The sequence below is a fragment of the Acomys russatus genome, chromosome 16, assembly GCF_903995435.1.
Source record: "Acomys russatus chromosome 16, mAcoRus1.1, whole genome shotgun sequence".
In the NCBI taxonomy this organism is placed as follows: domain Eukaryota; kingdom Metazoa; phylum Chordata; class Mammalia; order Rodentia; family Muridae; genus Acomys; species Acomys russatus.
The window spans coordinates 40,888,036-40,906,902 of NC_067152.1; the positions used below are offsets into that span (position 1 = coordinate 40,888,036).

The window sequence follows — 18,867 nt, forward strand, 5'->3', positions numbered from 1 at the left end:
ACTTGGTAACAAACACTTCCACTTCCTGGGCTCTCTTTTCTTCTCCCGCAGCGGGGAGCCGCGCCGAGCGCAGGCCACACCTCCACCGTCCTGATTGGCTAGATTCGTTCACCCCGGCGCAAGGGCCCCTGTTTTTGATTTTTGGTTGGTTCACGGTGATCCACACCCACGGCACGGTCCCGCCCCCGAGTTTAGGTGCTGGGGCGGGCTCTGGAACGCGCAGACGCCGCGCAGGGCGGGGATTGGCGGGCTTCTTTCCTGTGCGTTCGCAACCGCGGTTCCCAGGACACCTGTTCGCTGTGCCCGGTGCGGTGCTCAGCTTCTTAACTTGAGCTCCGTGGCGCTGGGAGAAAGGTCCTGCGTCCCCGGCCTCCGACGGGACCCGCGCTGAGCGTTCGCAGGGCAAGATGAGCGCGGACGCGGCGGCCGGGGAGTCCCTGCCCCGGCTTTGCTGCCTGGAGAAGGGTCCGAACGGCTATGGTTTCCACCTGCACGGGGAAAAGGGCAAGGTGGGCCAGTTTATCCGGCTGGTGGAGCCCGGCTCGCCGGCGGAGAAGTCGGGGCTGCTGGCCGGGGACCGATTGGTGGAGGTGAACGGCGAGAATGTGGAGAAGGAGACGCATCAGCAGGTAGTGAGTCGCATCCGCGCAGCGCTCAACGCCGTGCGCCTGCTGGTGGTCGACCCTGAGACCGACGAGCATCTCAAGAAGCTGGGCGTCCCGGTCCGGGAGGAGCTGCTGCGCGCTCAGGAAAAGTCCCAACAAGCCGAGCCTCTGGCCGCCGCCGACACGCAGGAGACTGGGGACCAGAGTGAGGCCGAAAAGAGCCACCTGGAGCGGGTAAGTGCGGGCTGGGCTGAGTATGTGACTAGGATTGCGGGGAGACTTGGGCGCCCAGTACGTCCAGCACTTTCTGAAACGCGAGGAGCGAGAAGGAAACGGCTTCCGCCCTCTGATCGCGGAGCCTTCGCAGTTTCTAAGACAAGTTTCGGACTGCTATCCGCAACCCCATCACCCTGTCCCGGCTGGCTGGGGAGCGGAGCGCCTTTACCGCACCTCCTGTCTCCTTTAACTTTGAAGAAGCGGCGCAAAAGAGCTCAGTCCCCCGGTGGTGGCACACGCCTTTAATCCCAGCATTTGGGAGGCAGAGGCAAGCGGATCACTGTGAGTTCGAGGCCAGCCTGGTCTACAAAGCGAGTCCAGGACAGTCAAGGCATCACAGAGAAACCCTGTCTCGAAAACAACCCCCCAAACAAAAAACAGCTCAGTCTCCTTCTCGGCTCCCATTCCTTGGATTCCGGCCCCACAATTCGGACTCTTTCCTGGACTTCCCCTGCCTACAGCTAAGCTAGGAGCGCTCGCGCTCTCTCTCTCTCTCTCTCTCTCTCTCTCTCTCTCTCTCTCTCTCTCTCTCTCTCTCTCTCTCTCTCTGTCTCTCGCTCTCTCGCTCTCTCTCTTTCCAGTCCCTGTAGCTGAAAGTGGCGTGAAGACTGAATAACAAAGGGTCCCAGCCCTACCCGCACCTCCTGGGTCCCTAGTTTGTGCATCATTAACTCACACCGATTGGACTTCATCCTCCTCAAGTCTAAAGTGACTTCTAAGAAAGAGAGGAAGTCCCAACGTCTCCGAGCGACGGGTGGGGGTGGGGTGCAGGGAGGAGGCGCAGAGGCGTCTGGGGAGGGGGGTGGCTGTGCCACCCGGGAGGATTTATGGTCCTCTGGAATGTGAGGAGTAAGCTCTCGCTAGCTGGTATCTGGGAGCCTGGTGGGAGGATCTTGGAAGAGGAGAAAGATGGTTGGGGGAGGGAGCAGGAATAAGGCCAGGCGGCGTCCTGCAGCGCCCACCGTCTGGCAGGTGGTCTCGCCCTGGTATTGTCACTGCTCACTCCAGTGTCCCGTTAGTGAGCCGGCTGGTTGGTTTTTGCCGGTGTTTGGTATTTCCCCTAAACAATCCCAGTTTGGATCAGCTGCTAGAGGGGTAGCTGGCAAAACAGGAGCTGTTGTGCTGAGCCTCCAGGTCCCTGGAGAGCAAGGAAGAGGAGGAGGGAGGCCAGGTTCAGACTATAGGAGCAGGGTCCCTTCGCTGTGCACTAGCTCTCTACCTGACGTACATGTAGCAGCGGTATCCGCTGAGCCAGGAAGATCCTTCCTCAACCGGGAAAGGGCACTGTTTAGCCTTAAGATTTAGAGGCGGAGCCTGAGAGTACCAACTGGTTTGGTGGAAGTGAGGTCACAAGAAGCCCTGTCCTGCCAGAGTTTGGTGCTGGGAATGCCAGGGCCACCAAGTTCCCACTTCCTGCCAGTGCCAAATTGGAATTGGCAAGCAGTAGCAGAGCCCCTGGCTGCAAGTTGGAACAGGCGACCTCTGCTCCTAGGCACAAACCCAATTTGAACTTTGTGCTGAGTCCATGGATTCCCCATTACCTTCGCCTCCACCTCCTCCCCTCCCCCCCCACTTCGGACTTTGGCACCAGAACCGAGAGCTAGCAGCTTCCTCTCACAATCCAGGTACACACCAAGTTGCAGTCGTACTCAGCTCCTCCCCTTGCCCTTTTGGTTGTCCTGCTGGGTGCTGGGTGCCGGGTGCTGGAGGGCTGCGGTGCGGTTGTTGTGGAAGGCACCATATCACATTGCCTGGTATCTAAAAAGGCAGTGGGCTGGGGCTTCCTGCTTGGAGATCTGTCCTCTGAGAGAACACAGAATCAGGGTCCCCATGTGGTAGTGGGACACCAGACGCAAAGTAGAACCATCCTGGGGATGATGATATCATGGGCATGCCAGTCATTTTCTGACTTTGACTTTTCCCAACTCTAAAACAGGGTCAGTGGGCTGTTAACATGGTCTGTTTTCTCAGCAGTGATCAGAAGCGTGGGGAGTGTTTGTGCCCTGCCAGGTGGCTAAGGACATTGTTGTCCCAGTCCCTTCAGCTTTATTCTGCTAAGCTCCTCTAGTATAGAGATCCCATCTCCTGGTGTGGGGAGCTTGCAGAGGACACTCTGCCACACCCCATCCAATACTGCCAAATATGCCACTAAACACTGAGAGGCATCCCATCCCTCTACCTAAAGCACCCAGCTGAGATTTGACAGTTAGCTTTAGCCTGGATTTGTTTGCAGAGTGGGAGCTGCTCCCTTAATCGCTTCAGTTCTCATGTGACAAAGGTGTGAGCAGGAAGATGCTGTTGCAGAGACAGGCTGAGTGGTATCTTGGTGGGCCAAGAGCAAACAGGCCAGGTCATGAAAGGAGCCTGGAACAATGTAACAGTCCTGGTAGCCTGCTGAGGTCCAAAGGGCAAAAGGAAGTTTCTTTTTCTTTTCTTTCTTTCTTTCTTTCTTTCTTTCTCTTTTTTAAACATTTATTTATTTATTTTTGGTTTGTTTGGTTTTGGTTTTTCAAGATAAGGTTTCTCTGTGTAGCCCTGGCTGTCCTGGACTCAGTTTGTAGACCAGGCTGGCCTCGAACTCACAGATCTGCCTCCATCTGCCTCTTTGAGTGCTGGGATTAAAGGTACACCAGGCTGGAATTTACAAATCTGGCTAAGCTGCCTGGCCAGTGAGCCCCAAAGATCCTTCTGTCTCTACTTCCCTAGTGCTAGGATTACAAACCTAAACCACCACTGCAGGCTCTTTGGGAGGGGTGGGGGTAGGGGTGGGGGATGGGGTTGCCTGGGGATTGAACCCAGGGCCTCATGATTGTACAGTAAGAGCTTTACCATCTGAGCCATCCCACCAGCCCGTCTGCTCCCCTGTTGTCTTCCCCTGTTCACAACCAGACAAGGGACAAGGCCTAAATCCTTGAGTTTTGGCCCCAAGTGGGGCCTGGGCAGACCTCCTGAGCCAGCTCAGCTGCATTAGCCGGACTGCCTGGAGGCCAGTTTCTTCATCTCCCTAAGCCTCTGTTTCCTCCTGTGTAAATTGGGGGTGATGGCAGTGACCTCACAGGTTATTAGGGTTACATAAGGATGTGTGTAAGTCACTCAATACCTGGCACCAAGTGAGTGCTCAGTAAATGTTGATTGTTGGCATCTGAAGTAATAAATAGTTCACAGTGATGATTCCTCCCTACCTGCGCAGGTGCAGCTGTGGCCAAGCCCAACTCCCAGAAGCGCTCAAAGATCACTGTTGTTTAATGTTTATGTGATGAGCTGGGTGTGGTGGCTCAGGACTATAAACCCAGCACATGGGAGGCAGAGGCAAGAGGACTGCCAGTTCCAGGCTAGACTAACAGTCGTCCTCCGTAAATTTGGCGACTCACTCTCTCCTCACCGCCCTGCTCATTCCCGGCCACACCAAAGTCCTGAATCCCCTCAAGCAAGCTGTGTGTCCCTGTGGCTCTGCACACACACAGGGCTGTAGGTCGTGTGTTCACAACTTCCATCTCAACTGCACAGGAAGCCTTGGGGGCACAGCCTTGGGCTTCTCCTATTGCTGTCACCGACACTGCTCTGTACCTACTGTAGGAAGGTGTTCAATAAATGTTTCTGAATTAATGAGTGAACGCCTCGCACCTCTAAGGGACCTTTATCCCAGTTCACCAGGCCAGCACACCTGGGCTTGTTTGTGCATCCAGTCCTCCCAGAGATGGAATCCCAGATAGAGTCAACCCCACTCTTTGCTTACTGGCAGCTTCCCTTTGGACAGGGAGGCCAGAAGTCTAGGCTTTGGGGTCAGGCCCAGTACTGTGGAGAGTCTCCGCTCAGCCGCTTCCGGGTTCTAAATCCCAGGTAGTTCCTTAGTCTCTGCAAACCTTAGCCTCCTCTCAGTGAAATGGGGTCCCAGTTCCCAACCTGCAGAGTTGTTAGGAAGATCACTCAGGTTCGCGCTGGCTCCTCCCAGCTTTGACCCGGATCCTAGAGTCAAAGATAGAGTAGCTACTACTCCAAGAAGCATGGCAGGGGGGTGGGCACGACCACAGACGGGCAGCCTACCTCCTCCTCAGGCACCTGGCAGGTTTACTTTGGCCAAGATGGCGCTTCAGAAGGGCAGACTTTGGGAGGAAGCCACTGGATGTTTGACTTTGAAATGACAGGTCAAGGCCCTGTGTGGTGGTCCATGCCTTTAGTCCCAGCAAAGGCAGGTGGATCTCTATGAGTGTGGGGCCAGCCTGGTCTATGTAGCAAGTTCTGGGCCAGCCAGGGCTACACAATGAGACGCTGTCTCAAAAAGAAAAAGAAATAGACAAGTCATGGCACATTTGGGGTCATTTTCTCTATGGGTTAAACTCCCTATTAGCCTCAGGCCATTGGGAAGTTAGTCTGTCTACAATGACTGTCCTAGGGACAGAAAGGGGTTTCCTTCTCAGGAAACCTCAGACCGATGGGGAAGGGACTCCCTGTCCCTGGAGCCTCTGGGAAAGTGGGGGAATGCTGGGGAGTTAGACGGGCAAGGAGCAGTGTTCAAGTCTGTTGGAGCTATGGTCTCTTCTCTGGGGAGAATTGAACTGCAGATGCTGATCCTCAGGTCCTAGCCTGCCCTTCTAAGGAAGAGTGGCCCTATTTGGAAAGGAAATTTACTCAATGCATGCGATCGCCATCACTCCAAGCCTCTCTTGCAGGCACGGAGATAGCTATTAAGACTGTTCTCACCTAGCAAGCGAGGCCTCTGTTTCCTAGCCATGACTCCATTGTGTGTGTGTGTACCTCTCCTTGGCTACACAGTTGGCTTGTGCTCTCCAGGTCAATCCGGACCACATCAGGACCATCACAGTAGCCTAGGGGCAGGCTTCTCCATGCACAGTGGTAATTTGTCAGATATACAAGACTGGCAATTCGGACTACTTGAGCCATTTTCCCATAGGGGTGGAAGTGGTTGGGCTCCTGATGGACCCAGAAAAGTGGGATAACCCTGCATGGGTGGGGTGGAGCCTGGGGAACAAAGTCTTAACCCCTACCCACCCTTTCTAACCCTACTTTCCCTTGCTAGTTCTCCTGCAGCTCATAACCACCCCCCCAACACACACACACACACACACACACACACACACACACCACTCCCCGCCAGAGGCTGGCCTTGATTGTTGACTGAGCCTTTCCCCCCTCAGGAAGAATAGCCTACTCTTCTTCATATCCCAGCCTTGACGATGTTTCAGTCCCTATATCCTAAGGAAGGACAAGTGCTAGAGATTCCCCGGGGTCAGATGGCTTCAAAGGTGACAGGCTGAGAACACTGGCCAGATTCAAATCTCACTCGATCACAGACGAAAGTGGCCTCTCCCTTTGCTTGTCAGGTCAGGGCCCAATGCCCATAGCAACTTCACAGGGTAGGGCATGTTTGGGGCTCTCGGACAACATAGCAGCGGAAAGTGGGGTGTCTGGATGCTCAGCCATTGGCCACATGAGGTGTCCAAGTGGAAGTATGCTGGACACGGGGTCTGGTGCAAGGTGTACCCCTTATCTAACATTCTTGGGACTAGAAGCGTTCTGAATATTGGATGCTTGCCAACTTTGGAAGACATACACAAACCTGAGCTATAGGGGCAAGATCCAAGTCTACGTGAGCAATTCACCTGTGCCTCACATTTTGTTTAGGGACCAAAGCTTCCTAGTATGGAATTTTCCATTTGTGGTATCATGCAGGAATTTTCAGATTTGGGCACAGTTCTGTCGATAGAGTGCTGTCCAGCAGGTTTGATGGCCTGAGATCTAGCCACAGTACCACATAGAACTGGTGGCGCTCTCCTGGACTCCCTAGTCTTCTCAGAAGTAGAGGTAGAAAGGGTCTTTGATTCTTCAGTGAAGTTGAGGCCAGGCCAGACTGGGTTACTGGAAACCCTGTCTGGGGGAGGAAAATCAGATGATTGGAGCAATTTGCACCTTAGAGTTTTAGAGTAGGAATGTCCAGTCTGCACAAATAAAAAGAAGTAAACTATAGACCAGGCTGGCCTTGAACTCAGAGATCCACCTGCCTCTGCCCTCCAAGTGCTCGGATTAAAGGCATGCGTCACCACACCTGGCAACTATTTTCAAATCTTTAAACAAATCTACATGTTGGCATGATAACATTTTATATTTTGATTACGTTGTAACTATCTCCTTTTATTTACTTGTTTATTTACTTTTTGGTGGTGCTGGAACTCACGATGTTAGACCAGGCTGGCCTCCCACCCACAGATCTGCCTGCTGTTGCCACTGTGCCTGGTTCTTTTTGAAATTCCCCGTGTCTGGTATATTTGTACTCCTTAAATCGTGGCTTTTCCTCTTATCAACTGTGTGTAGTTGAACAACTTACTCTTATACCTGGCTTTCCTCTCTATGAAATGTGAGCATAGCTCCCTTACAGAGTTACAAATGGGAGGTTTATATGTATGTGTGTGTGTGTGTATATATATAAAACCGTATGTATGTATGTATGTATGTATGTATGTATGTATGTATGTATGTATGTATCCCGGCATAGTTCTGGACATTCAGTAAACCATAGTTGTTGTTTGTTACTTCAAAAATGAGCCCCAGTTTCACAATGAGCTCCTTGAATGTCCTTGTCCTCGCTTAGTCTCATGGGACAGCCCAATAATCAGCAGCTTCTTGGAGAAAGGTTGGGGGTTGGTTAAGGGCTCACTGCCTGAGGGGGAAGCAGGAAGGCACCTGGCGGGCAGCCTTGGATGGTGTCCAGCTAGGCAGCGGCCCAGGTACCAGTCTGCTCTGTCTCAGGCCTCCGCAGCCTGGGAGAGAGAACTCAGCCCAGCTCTACTTGACCGCACTGAGAGGAAACACTGGGCAAGTAGTCACAGTGAGGACCTGGCTCAGGGCCTCTGTCCCAGGAGTACCCCTGTCTCTAAAGCAGCACCCACGTTTGCTCTCATGGTTCCTCCTGCTACCTAGCTCCTACAAGGAGCACCACCATATGCATGCACACAGGTGAGCACGAACACACACACACACACACACACACACACACACACACACACACACACACACAAGCAAACTAGCAATTGGGACCAGTTTCTGGTCCCAGGAAGCCACAATATCAAGGACCGGGAATAGCATCCTTGTTTGCAAAACATTACTTGGCCTGAAGAGATAAAAGAGGAAGGGTCCTACAGGGACCATGAGATGAGGCTAAACTGTTCCTAGCCTGTGGTCACTCCCCAGCCTGCCTAAAGGATAGCAATCCATGCAGCCATTACAAGGCAGAATCAAGCCTGTGTTCCAAGGGAAAACCACCAGCTGTTTCCCACAACAGAGCAGAGATGTCCCCAGCCCCTTCCCCCAGGGCTCCTCCTCCTGCCTCCCTCAGTCCCTCATCTCTATCTGGGGCTGCTTCTCCTGTGTGGGATAGTAGGGGCCAGGCATATTTCTATGAATAAGAGCCCTGGGCTGGGCTGGGCTGGGGAAGAAGTCTTAGAAAGTGTTTCCGGGTCACCTGGTGGTCTTTCCACCCTCACTGCCCGTCTCTCCTGGGGCTTGGAGCTGGCTGGCCTTTGGGAAATGGTAGAAAGTATCCGGCTGTTTCTACTGATCCCATCTCCATAGCATCAGCCAAGGAGGGGCTGGGCCCAAAGGGGCTTTGGTCCCCCGGCCACCTAGTAGCCCTCCCTTAATGGGGAGCAGGGAGCAGCTTTGGGCCTGCTCCCAAGAGACAGCACTAGGATTAGGGTATCGACTTTCCCCAGCTTTCCAGGTGGCTGTGGATGCTGCCTATTGAATTCCGTGCCCCCATCCCCTCCCTGGCATGCAAAGCGTGGGTGGGGGTGATGGCTCAGCTACTTAGGGTGGAGTCAGGAGCCTGGGTCAGACAGCCAAGGGGCAGCCCAAGAACTGAAGAAAGGAGGGTTTGGTGGCAGTGCTCCTGGTCCTCTCTGGAAAGCTGAAAGATGGCTCCAGTCAGTGCAGCCCTGACCCATTCCAGCTTATTGACACCACCCTCTGCCACCATTGTCTGGGCCTCTCCTGAACCAGTCCTGATTTTTACTTCCAGCTTGGAAGTTCCTATGAAACCTTTACGCAGGCAGCCTCTGGGCCCATGTTTCCATGAAGGTGTACCCCCCCCCCCACCTCTCCCCTATGTGCATGCCCCTGAATCAAGCACAGAGTCACCCAGAGAGCAACAGAGGATGCCTTATCCCTTTAGGCAGGATCCTCCAAGTCTTCCTGGTCCTCATGTTGCCACAGGGATGTAAGGTGGACCTTTGACTTCTGATGAGATGTGTCACTAGAAAGGGGATACTGATATTGAGGTACCGTAGGGAAAACCCAAAGCACAGACTTGAAACCAGAAGGTGGGCATCACAAGGGCACCTTGGCACAAGTCCCAAGGTTACTTGGGGTAGCAGGGACACACACACCAAGTCCAGGATAGTATGGAGTTTTCCCAGAGACAGACTCCCAAGCTCTAGTAGCTTGCCCCCTCCCCCACCTCTACTTGGCTTGGGAACCAGGGGCCTGCCTCCAGGGGACTTCTCCAAGCTCCACCCAAGCCGGGATGGGCTGACTCAGCAGCTGCAGTGACATCTTCTGGGGACAGGCTAGTTTCTCTCTGAAAGTTTAGGATACTTCCCCTCCCCTGCTAGTGAAGGAAGAGACTCTCTAGAGGTCTAGAGGGTTCTCAACCCTCCTAATGCTGCCACCCTGTAATGCAGTTCCTCGTGGTGACCCCCAAACCATAAAATTGCTTTTGTTGCTACTTCATAACTGTAATTTTGCTACTGTTAGGAATCAAAATGTAACTAACTGATGTGCAGGAGATCTGACATGTGACCCCTGTGAAAGAGTCCTTCAACAACCCCCCCCCCCCAGGAGGTTGCGACCCACGGGTTGAGAACTGCTGCTCTAGAGACTTTGGGAAGGGTCTGTGAGTGCTGCACACAGAGGGTGGGGGAGCTTTCTGGGTAATACTAGTCACCCTATCCCACCACCCACAGAGCCTGAATCAACCACAGAGTCACCCAGAGGGCAACAGAGGATGCCTTATCCCTTTAGGCAGGATCCTCCAAGTCTTCCTGGTCCTCATGTCGCCACAAGGATGTAAGGCGGACCTTTGACTTCTGATGAGATGGTTACTGATACTGAAGTGCAGTAGGGAAAACCCAAAGCACAGACTTGAAACCGGAAGGTGGGCATCACAAGGGCACCTAGCTCAGCCCTGCCCACTAGGGAGCCACCTCCCCTGAACCCTCAGCCTGGTTTTAGCCACAGTGCCAGCCCAGGCATGCTCACAGCCCGTCACCTAGGCCAGCTTTTATCCTTCCACTCAGGCTGTGGCTCTGACTGCATAAGGTGTGGAGCTCCCGGAAGGAAGCCTGTGCTTTTGTTAGCTCCCAGACACCTGGTCAGTGTGAGGAGAGCCCCCACCATCTGCCCTTCACTAGCTTTGCTCCAAATGGGCTGCCTGGCTCTAGCAATGGTAAAGGACACAGCCCGATGCGGTGGGAGTAAGGCGGGCTGGTCCCCAGTGAAGCTGAGGTGGGCTTTAACAGTGAACCAGCTTCAAGCTGGCTATTGCGGGAAGCTTAGGGCAAGAGAACCCTAGGGAGGGTGGGGAGGAACCAGAGGCAAACTGAGATTCCACAAGCTGAGGGCCACAGGAGGTGTGTGGCTGAGGTAGAAAGCTGAGCCTGTCCTGGTGGCAACAACTGGTCAGACCTGTTCCGGCTCACCTAGGTAGCCTGGGGGAGGGCCCCGGCTGGCAGCTCTGTGCAGGGATTATTAGCTAGAAAGAATCAAATCCTAGTTCCCGGAATGGCATGGTGCTAGGAGTCTACAGGAGGGCCTGGGTCCCAGCAGGGTTAGGGGCTAGGTAGGCTGAGCGAGGGAGAGCCTCCTGGGGGCATCTTCTTTTTTGCTGCCAATTTGGTTGTCTTTGCTGTTTGAGGTGAGGGGTAAGTAGCCACTGGTGAAAATCCCAAGTGTCATCTTCTCTGTACCGTCCACAGTCCCCCCACCCATGCTCCAAAGCAGGTACAGTGCCTTCTCAGGCATTCTTTTTACATCTTTAAATTTTACTATGTGTGTATATATACATGTCTGTTGTGTGGGGGTGACAGTGCCATAGTCAGAGGACAACCTGTGGGGAGGGGGGTGTCACTTCTCCCCTTCCACCATGTGAGTCCCAAGGATCAAACGCACAGGTTGGGCTTGTCAACAGGCACTTTTACTGGATGAGCAGTCTCTTCTGCCTCCACCCAGAGTGAAGGGATGGGACGGCAATCCTGGTAAGGCGGGGCTGGAGGCCCTCAGGCCCTCCCTTCACTCTTTCTCACCCCTTCCTTGCCTTTTGTACCTCCAGCTGAGGATTTGGGTTTCAGAGCAGCCTGGCGCACCACCCTCCCTCCCTTCCCCAGTATCTCACAGTTACAGGAACAATGGTAAAGTCCCCGTATGTACAGGACTTAGTAAGAACAATGGCAACATCCAGGCCTGCGCAGGGGCACTTAGGAGTTCCCAAGTGTTGCCTTATACCATGTCATTATGTCATGGGGCCTCCAGGACAACCATAGGAGGTAGGTAGCAATAAGCATCTGTAAAGGAAGACCCTGAGGCTCAGAAACAGAAACGATAGATAGCCTCAAGTCACAAGCAAGTCTTGTTGCCCCATAGGGTAGGTGGCAACCCAGGATTAGCCAACTAGCCAGTGGCTGACCACCTGCCCCAGGCTTGGAGTTAGGATTAGGGTGTTGATCGGGCTCCAGCTCTGCGGGCTCGAGTCCATATTCTGTCCATCTGTACGCTATGTCATATGAACATCAAGGATATGGCTTCAGAGCGGAGCCACCAAATAAGAATGAAAGATGTTCCCAGCTGAGTGTCAGGGTGCACAGAAGACGCCTGTGTGTGTCCTTTGGGAGGCTGGTGAGATGATGGCTCAGCAGTCAAGGCAGTCACCAAGTCTCACAACCTAACCTCTCACAGTGAAAGGAGAGAACCAACGCTCACAGTTGTCCTCTGACCCTCACTTGTGGACGTGGTGGCTGCACGCTCTTTTTCACACACAAAATAAAATGTTAAAGTTCAAAGTAACAGGCCCTGCCTTCCAGGCCACGGTCTCTGACGACACTGGCCCTGCCCTGCCTTTCATGGGATTAGTGAGTAACACCCCACCCACCCCACCTTCCCATTCCTGTCCTGTTGCTCCTCCTGTCCTGGGCTGGCTATGGAGTACATGAGGGTGATCCCATCCACCCCAGGACCCTTCATCCTGACACCTCCTGGGGTTCATGTTCTGCGGCTCCCATTCGGCCAGGCCATTAGGTTCGCCCGCTAGAGATGAAAGGCTTTACTGTAAACAGGCTGTCCAGCTTTCAGTAAACAGCTATTGTTGACTTCACGGCAGAGGACAGATACGTGGGCCAGGTCCCCACTCAGGAGCCTTGGGTGGAAAGGATAAGACCAAAACAACACGTGTGTGATACAATGGCGACGAGGGAGACCAGCCTCGGGCAGGGACAGTGGCTTATCCAGAGCCGCTCAGTTTGTTTCAGTGCCAAGTGTCCTTTCATGTCTTTTGAACCCTGGGTCAGATTCTCTTACAGTGCTCTATGGGTTCTGATCACATTAGATTATTCCAGATCCTTCTAGGTGGGGAGGTAGAGTTGGGCAGAGGGAGGTAGGAGGAGACAGAAACGGCAGGGTTGGGATGTTGTGGAGTGACATGGATGCTTCCTACATCCCCACAGCGCGAGCTCCGGCCTCGGCTCTGCACCATGAAGAAGGGCCCCAATGGCTATGGCTTCAACCTGCACAGTGACAAGTCTAAGCCAGGCCAGTTCATCCGAGCAGTGGACCCAGACTCACCGGCAGAGGCCTCTGGACTCCGAGCCCAGGACCGCATTGTGGAGGTGATACCCTTTACAGTGTTCCCCATACTCTTCCAGGCTCTTCTTCCTAATCTTTGGTGCTCTGGGGGCAGCCTTTTTTATTAACCCATGGGAAATGGCCAGCCCGGGGATGCTGGACGGTCAGCAGCTGCACAGGCCAATAGGAGGAAAGGGAAGGATAAGTGGTGGGTGAGCACACAGACAGGCTGACTGACTTATTTTCCCATCTCTTGGGGTCTGATTTACCAACTATACACTCTACACCCATGATTTGCCTGCCAAAATCCAGGCAGATACCTGCCAGAGGCCACCCAGTTGGCCTTCTTGATGCCTGAGAACTCCGCGCCAGGCACGAGGAGATATTAAACCCTCTCCTGAGTTCAGCTTTGAGACACTCTGTACTACTGCTGTGCTCACGAGAGAGGAAACGTGAACTAAATGCTTGGGCTTGTCCCAGAATCACAGTCTGAGAACCTTAGAGCCACAGATCAGCTCTTCCAAGACTTCTCACTTTACACGTGAGAAAACCAAGGCCTGGAGAGGGAGGTCGGAGGAGAGCCCAGCCCAGGCTCCCAGGCCTCTCCTCGCTAGCAGCTGTGTTTGTGTAGTCTCCTCTGGGTATTTTCCTTGGCTCTTCCCATGTGTCTGGATTCCCAGCTGGCTGTCAGAGAAGCACTGGCCTGGGTTCTCAACTAAGCAAATGAGGGAATGCAGCATTCCCAAGTGGGACTTCCTCTACCTGCCCTCCCCAGCACGGAGACCTGTGTGGGTAACCCTCCACACCCTTATCTCTGTCCTGCCTCACAGGTCAATGGTGTCTGCATGGAGGGCAAACAACATGGGGACGTGGTGTCTGCCATCAAGGCTGGAGGGGATGAGGCCAAGCTGCTGGTGGTAGACAAGGAAACAGATGAGTTCTTCAAAAAGTGCAAAGTGATCCCATCGCAGGACCACCTGGATGGTGAGCACACAGTTGGGTGCCCCCAAGCCAGGGATGTAGCTAGTGCCTAAGGCCTGGCCAGAGATGGAGGTGGGTAGCTTCTTAGATTGCTCTCCTTTCCCCTTCAGAGGTTGGTAGAGAGTGGAAGCAGGGATGGGCCCATGAGTGTCTGAAGGTGGCAGGTGACAGGGATTAAATGGCATGAAAGAAAGGTTAGGGGGTTCAGTCAGTACCAAGGCGTGGTCCAAGCCTCTCCCTAACACAGTGAGTTCTAGCATGATTCCTCTGAGAAGAAAGAGTTAACTCTGGGGCAGCCTCCAGCCTCCCTGGGTAGATCAGAGTCCAGTGACAGGGGCCCAGTGCTCCCCTCCCCCTTTCTGTCAAGTTGCCTTGGAAACTCAGGCTTGCTGGCTCTAGAGAGCAGTGGGTCCCCTTCAGTCCTTGGGCCCCTGCCCTCCCCCTCCCCCATCCTCATCCTGCCAAGCCTGGCACCTCCCCCTGTCTAAGCCAAGCCAAAGTGAGTAGGGCCCCTACACCAGGCAGGAGGGGGCCAAGCACCCCCTACTCCTGAGGCCAGACTTTGTCCCTGGGGAGACCTGTGTGGAAAGTGAAACCAATCTGGACTTTGCTGTGGGTGGGGCCTCCCTGAGGATGGCAACTGTAGTAGTAGGTCAGGGTCCACATAACTCAGATCCCCAAGAGGAGGGGTAGGTACAGTGGCCCAGCCCAGCAAGAGGTACCATAACCTAAGTCTACAGAAGCATCCACCCCTCCTTGCTCCCCTTCACAGGCCATGTGGGAAGTGACCCGAGGCCTGCCTTTCTCTTCCATTGGCCTCCTGACTCCACCCAGGACACTGTCCTTGAACCTTCTTCTTGTCCCCTGATTTCCAGGTGGCAGATAGTTGGCACTGTTTTCTCTCCAAGGCAGCAGTGCCAGCTATGTAATCTGAGGTGTGGCCTCAAATCTGCTGTCACAGCATCAACCCCTGGGATGTGTGAAAGCCAAGGCCCAGCCCTGGGGTGTATGTGGAGGCCTGAGGGCGGGTTAGATGACTCAGTTCTCCCCATCTGCCTTCTGGGTCATCAGGCTTGGTGGCAGGTACCTACCCACTGAGCCATCTCTCTGGGGGGACCTGCCTTTGACTTGGCTACCCTAGAACTCCATCCTGTGTTAACTCTCCAACAAGCTGGCAACTTGACATTCTGAGGGCACTTGTTTAGTCCATGTGGGGCTGTGTGTCTGGTCCCCAGCACTGCACAGAGCACTGCTCCATTATGGGGAGCCGTCTTGTTCATCACAGATTGCTAATCAGCATCAAGTAGCACTCCTCAAGTATGATCTTTCCTGATACCTACCCCCACCCCAAAGTTCCCCCAGTTTGCCAAATGAGGCATTTTAAAAATAAATTTTAGTTGAAAATAACAAAGTATTGCACAGTAGTAGGGTCTTGTTTTCTGAAACTGTCAAAAGTATGTGTACTGGGTCATCAAAATGTCAAATGTACATGCCCTGGTTGTAGCCACTGACCTCTGGAATGAAGTCTGGTGAGCTGCCCGAGCCATAGGTCTGGTCTCCTGCAAAGTTTCTGGACTGACCTTTGCCCTCTCCCTCTTCTAGGCCCCTTGCCTGAGCCCTTCACCAACGGAGAGATCCAGAAGGTAAGGAAGGGGTCCTACCCGCCTCTCTGTGGAGACAGTGCAAGTGGTGGCGTGGATGGGAGGCTGGCTCAGGCTACCATATCAGGGCCTAGCTCCAGGTCCTTCCAAACTACAGGACTGCCAGAGTACCCCAGCCCTGGGCAAGGGGTAAGGCTGTCACCAGGGAGAGGCTTGCCTGGGGCCCCTCACCACTACCCCCTCTTCCCACTAGACTCCAACTCCCACCACACAGAAGAGGCCATTCTTCCCCTAAGAACAGAACCTTAGTGTCTGCCTGCTGGTCCTGCTACTTCCAGCCCCTCCTCCTCGGGCAGAAGGGAAGGGGGTGAGGCTGGGAACCAGCCGAGGCTGTGGAAGGACCCAGGAAGAGGCTGGGTGCCAGGCTCACGCCCCAGCCAAAACCTCTACCCAGGCATGGGCTGTCTCAGAATCAGACCACAGAGCGGGAGTTGGCAAGATCTGCTTGACGTTTCCTCCACAGGGACCTAGTGGAGGCAAGAGTCAGTCCACGACCCCAGCCTTCTGCCACTCCATCCATGGTTCTAGAATGCTCTACCCATCTTAGTCCTTAAAGACCCTGGTTGGTTACTTTGGAGTTAAGGCCTGGAGAGGGCTGCAAAAGGTTAAGAGGGAGGGCCCTGCTGGGTCTGTGCTGCAAGAAGCTGCTCCTGGGTCACTGATGCAAAAAGTGAGTCAGTGCTCAAAAGTGTTGGGGAGGATGAGAGTTCAGCAGGTCCCTGCCCCTGCCTAGGTGATGGATGGAGCCAGCCTGCCCCAATCCTTTTAGGAATGCAGCAATGTAAATCTGGAATTTGGATGATGGCTAAGGCCTGAGTGAGGACCTTTCTCTAATGAGGTCTCTCATCAGGAAGTTTCCCCTCCCCATCCCCTGCCAACCCATACCTTTTCCTCTCTGTGCTAGGAGAGCAGCCGTGAAGCTCTGGTAGAGCCAGCTTCAGAGAGCCCCAGGCCAGCCCTGGCAAGATCTGCCTCCAGTGATACCAGTGAGGAGGTAGGCTGGCCCTGTGGGGGTTGGTGACTGAGCCATTTCCGGGCCGCTCTGGTTCCTGGCACACTAGCCTGCCTCTGAGGTCACATGCTAAGGTGCAGTTTGTTCTTGTGACCTGGCTACCCTGGCCATGGCCCCAAGGGATCCACCTCTCTGAGGCCAAGGGACAGGGAGCCCTGAGGGGTGGACACTGACTCCTTCCTCCTCGTTACAGCTAAATTCTCAAGACAGCCCCAAGAGACAGGACTCCACAGAGCCCTCATCTACCTCCTCCTCCTCCGACCCCATCTTGGACTTCAACGTCTCCCTGGCTGTGGCTAAGGAGAGGGCCCACCAGAAGCGCAGTAGCAAGCGGGCCCCGCAGATGGACTGGAGCAAGAAAAACGAACTCTTCAGCAACCTCTGAGCAGCGGCTGCCTCCAGCTGGCTAGTGCTGGAAGGGTGGAGCCACCCACCTACCACCTTAGGGCCCCTTCTCCCCTCCCCAGGTGCCCACCAATCAACATTCAAATCAGCATCTGCCCCACTTGCTGACAAATCTATTTCCCTAGGAATTCTGTCCTTCCCTCACCGTAGGGAAGGAGGATGTTCCTGTCCTGCCTCCCTGCTCCTCCCTGAGAGCTTCTTCCCACCAAGTCCCCCCTCACTAGTCTGCCTAGGACATCACTGGGACCTGCACCAAGCAAGGACTTTTGGACCAGACAAGAAGTCCTCCCTCAACTATGTGCGATGACCAAGTTCAGGACTGACCATAGCAGCCACTGCTTATCATGGATAAGGTGCCCACGGTCATCAGAGCTATGCTTGGCATCTTTAGTTCATTTGATTTCTTCTTCCTTTTCTTCTTCTTCTTTTTTTTTTTTAAAGAGTGTAGCATTGAGAATGTAGAGGGATTCTTATTTCCATGATTCCTGTGATTCTCATGGTTGTTGACCCCAGGGCATGGTAATGGCCTCATCCTTAAATTTTTATTTCCACCCTCACCCTGAGAGACCTGGGCAGCTTGGGGAGAAGCCTGGTTGCCTCTACCTGTGCTGAGCCAGGTGCCCCCACTGTAAGGAAATGCCTTCTGAAATTCACTGGTTCCTTCAAACTGCCTGAGCCTGTGTCTTCCTTTAGAGCTTTGCCTTCCCGCCCATACCGTCCAGAGTGGATAGGGAGTGGGTAATGAATGGGGTTCCCAGGTAGCTGGCCTTTGGTTGAGAGGAAGGATACTCACCCCTGGGGGACTACATAGGGCTCCCACAATCCCAAGCTTGAGTGGCCTTGCAGCTACTCTGGGGTCCACAGGGCCCTTAGCTCCCTGTCAGTGCACCCTAGTGCACCCTGGGGCACAGGATGCGGGAAGAGGAAGCCGAGGTGAGGGCTCTGGGAGGACTCCTCATTCCAGAAGTACTACAAATGACTCATTACAGAGCTGGGCTCAGGATGTGAGGACTTGACTTCCCCCGGCCCTCCCCCACCCCCGACCAAGGAGTACAGGGTTCTCAGCAGCCTGAGCCTGACACACATGCGCACGCACACTTCCCAATGGCCTGCTTGGAAGGCAGATAGAGATCCAGCACAGGAGAAGCCCACTTAGCCCCAGGACACACTGTGTGGTGGTGGGATGGAAGGGACTTTGCAGCGGGGTATACACTGCCTCTGCCAGGAGGCCTGTGAGTGTCAGGGCTGCAGGGCCAGAGGGTTCTAGGACAGGTATTCAAAAAAGGAAGTGGATGTGGCCCCAGACGAGTTTCCATTCACCTATTCTATAGACAGGCCACTCGACCAGGTTGCTGGTCTGAAAGGAACAAGTCAAAACAGTGGATTTGGTTTAGAAGCCCTGGGGCCCTCTGGGTTGGGAGAAGGGTCAGTCACTATCTGGCCATCTCAGCATTAAGGGCTGGATTCCAGCAGCCTTAAGGAGACCATCCAGAGCCCTTATGGCAGTACCTATCACGTGCTGCCTGCTCAACGGGGCCTGGCCACCCATGCTTCTACCCTTTGACCCCAGGCTGGTGTAACTGGCCTCAGGATTGCCCCACAGGGCTTGGAGGAGCCCCTCCCTACCTCACCTGCTGGGTGGAGAAGCTCTGGGGGACCTTTGGCTCTAAGCTGGACCAGAAAGGTCTGGAGCAGAGTCCAAACAAGCTTCATTCCAGATTCTTGTGTTCTGGAGAGCAGTTTCCCCCGGGACTGGGAGCCATCACTCTCTCACAAATGCACTTCTAACCCCCTGTCAGCTGTTCTGAAAACATGCCTGGCCTTTTGGATAACGACAGGGTATGGGGGCACCCTCCTGCAAGATTCAAACCCCCCGCCCCCCCCCGCCGCCCCTGCATTGCAAAGAGAACGTTTGCTAGCAGTCATCTAGAACCCGTGCCTCTGCTGCTCCCTAGTGGCCAAGTTCAGTGCAGCTGCCGGGAGGCACGGAGCTATCCGCTTAGTGAAGTCGCAGGAGGGGCTGAGGGTGGCTTCTGGTTCTCTCACCCGCTCCAGGCTTCTCTGACAGGGATGCTCCCCAGAT

General features: G+C 54.2%; 1 protein-coding gene across 1 annotated transcript; it reads left to right on the top strand.

Annotated features, from left to right (window-relative positions):
* The first annotated feature begins 213 nt into the window (after window positions 1-213).
* On the top strand, window positions 214-16,962 carry Nherf1 (NHERF family PDZ scaffold protein 1). The gene is made up of 6 exons (XM_051159012.1): window positions 214-839; window positions 12,608-12,769; window positions 13,556-13,709; window positions 15,309-15,349; window positions 16,272-16,361; window positions 16,573-16,962. The coding sequence occupies exons 1-6, from the start codon at window positions 408-410 to the stop codon at window positions 16,762-16,764; spliced, it is 1,071 nt and encodes a 356-aa protein (XP_051014969.1). The 5' UTR covers window positions 214-407; the 3' UTR covers window positions 16,765-16,962.
* The last annotated feature ends 1,905 nt before the right edge of the window (window positions 16,963-18,867 follow it).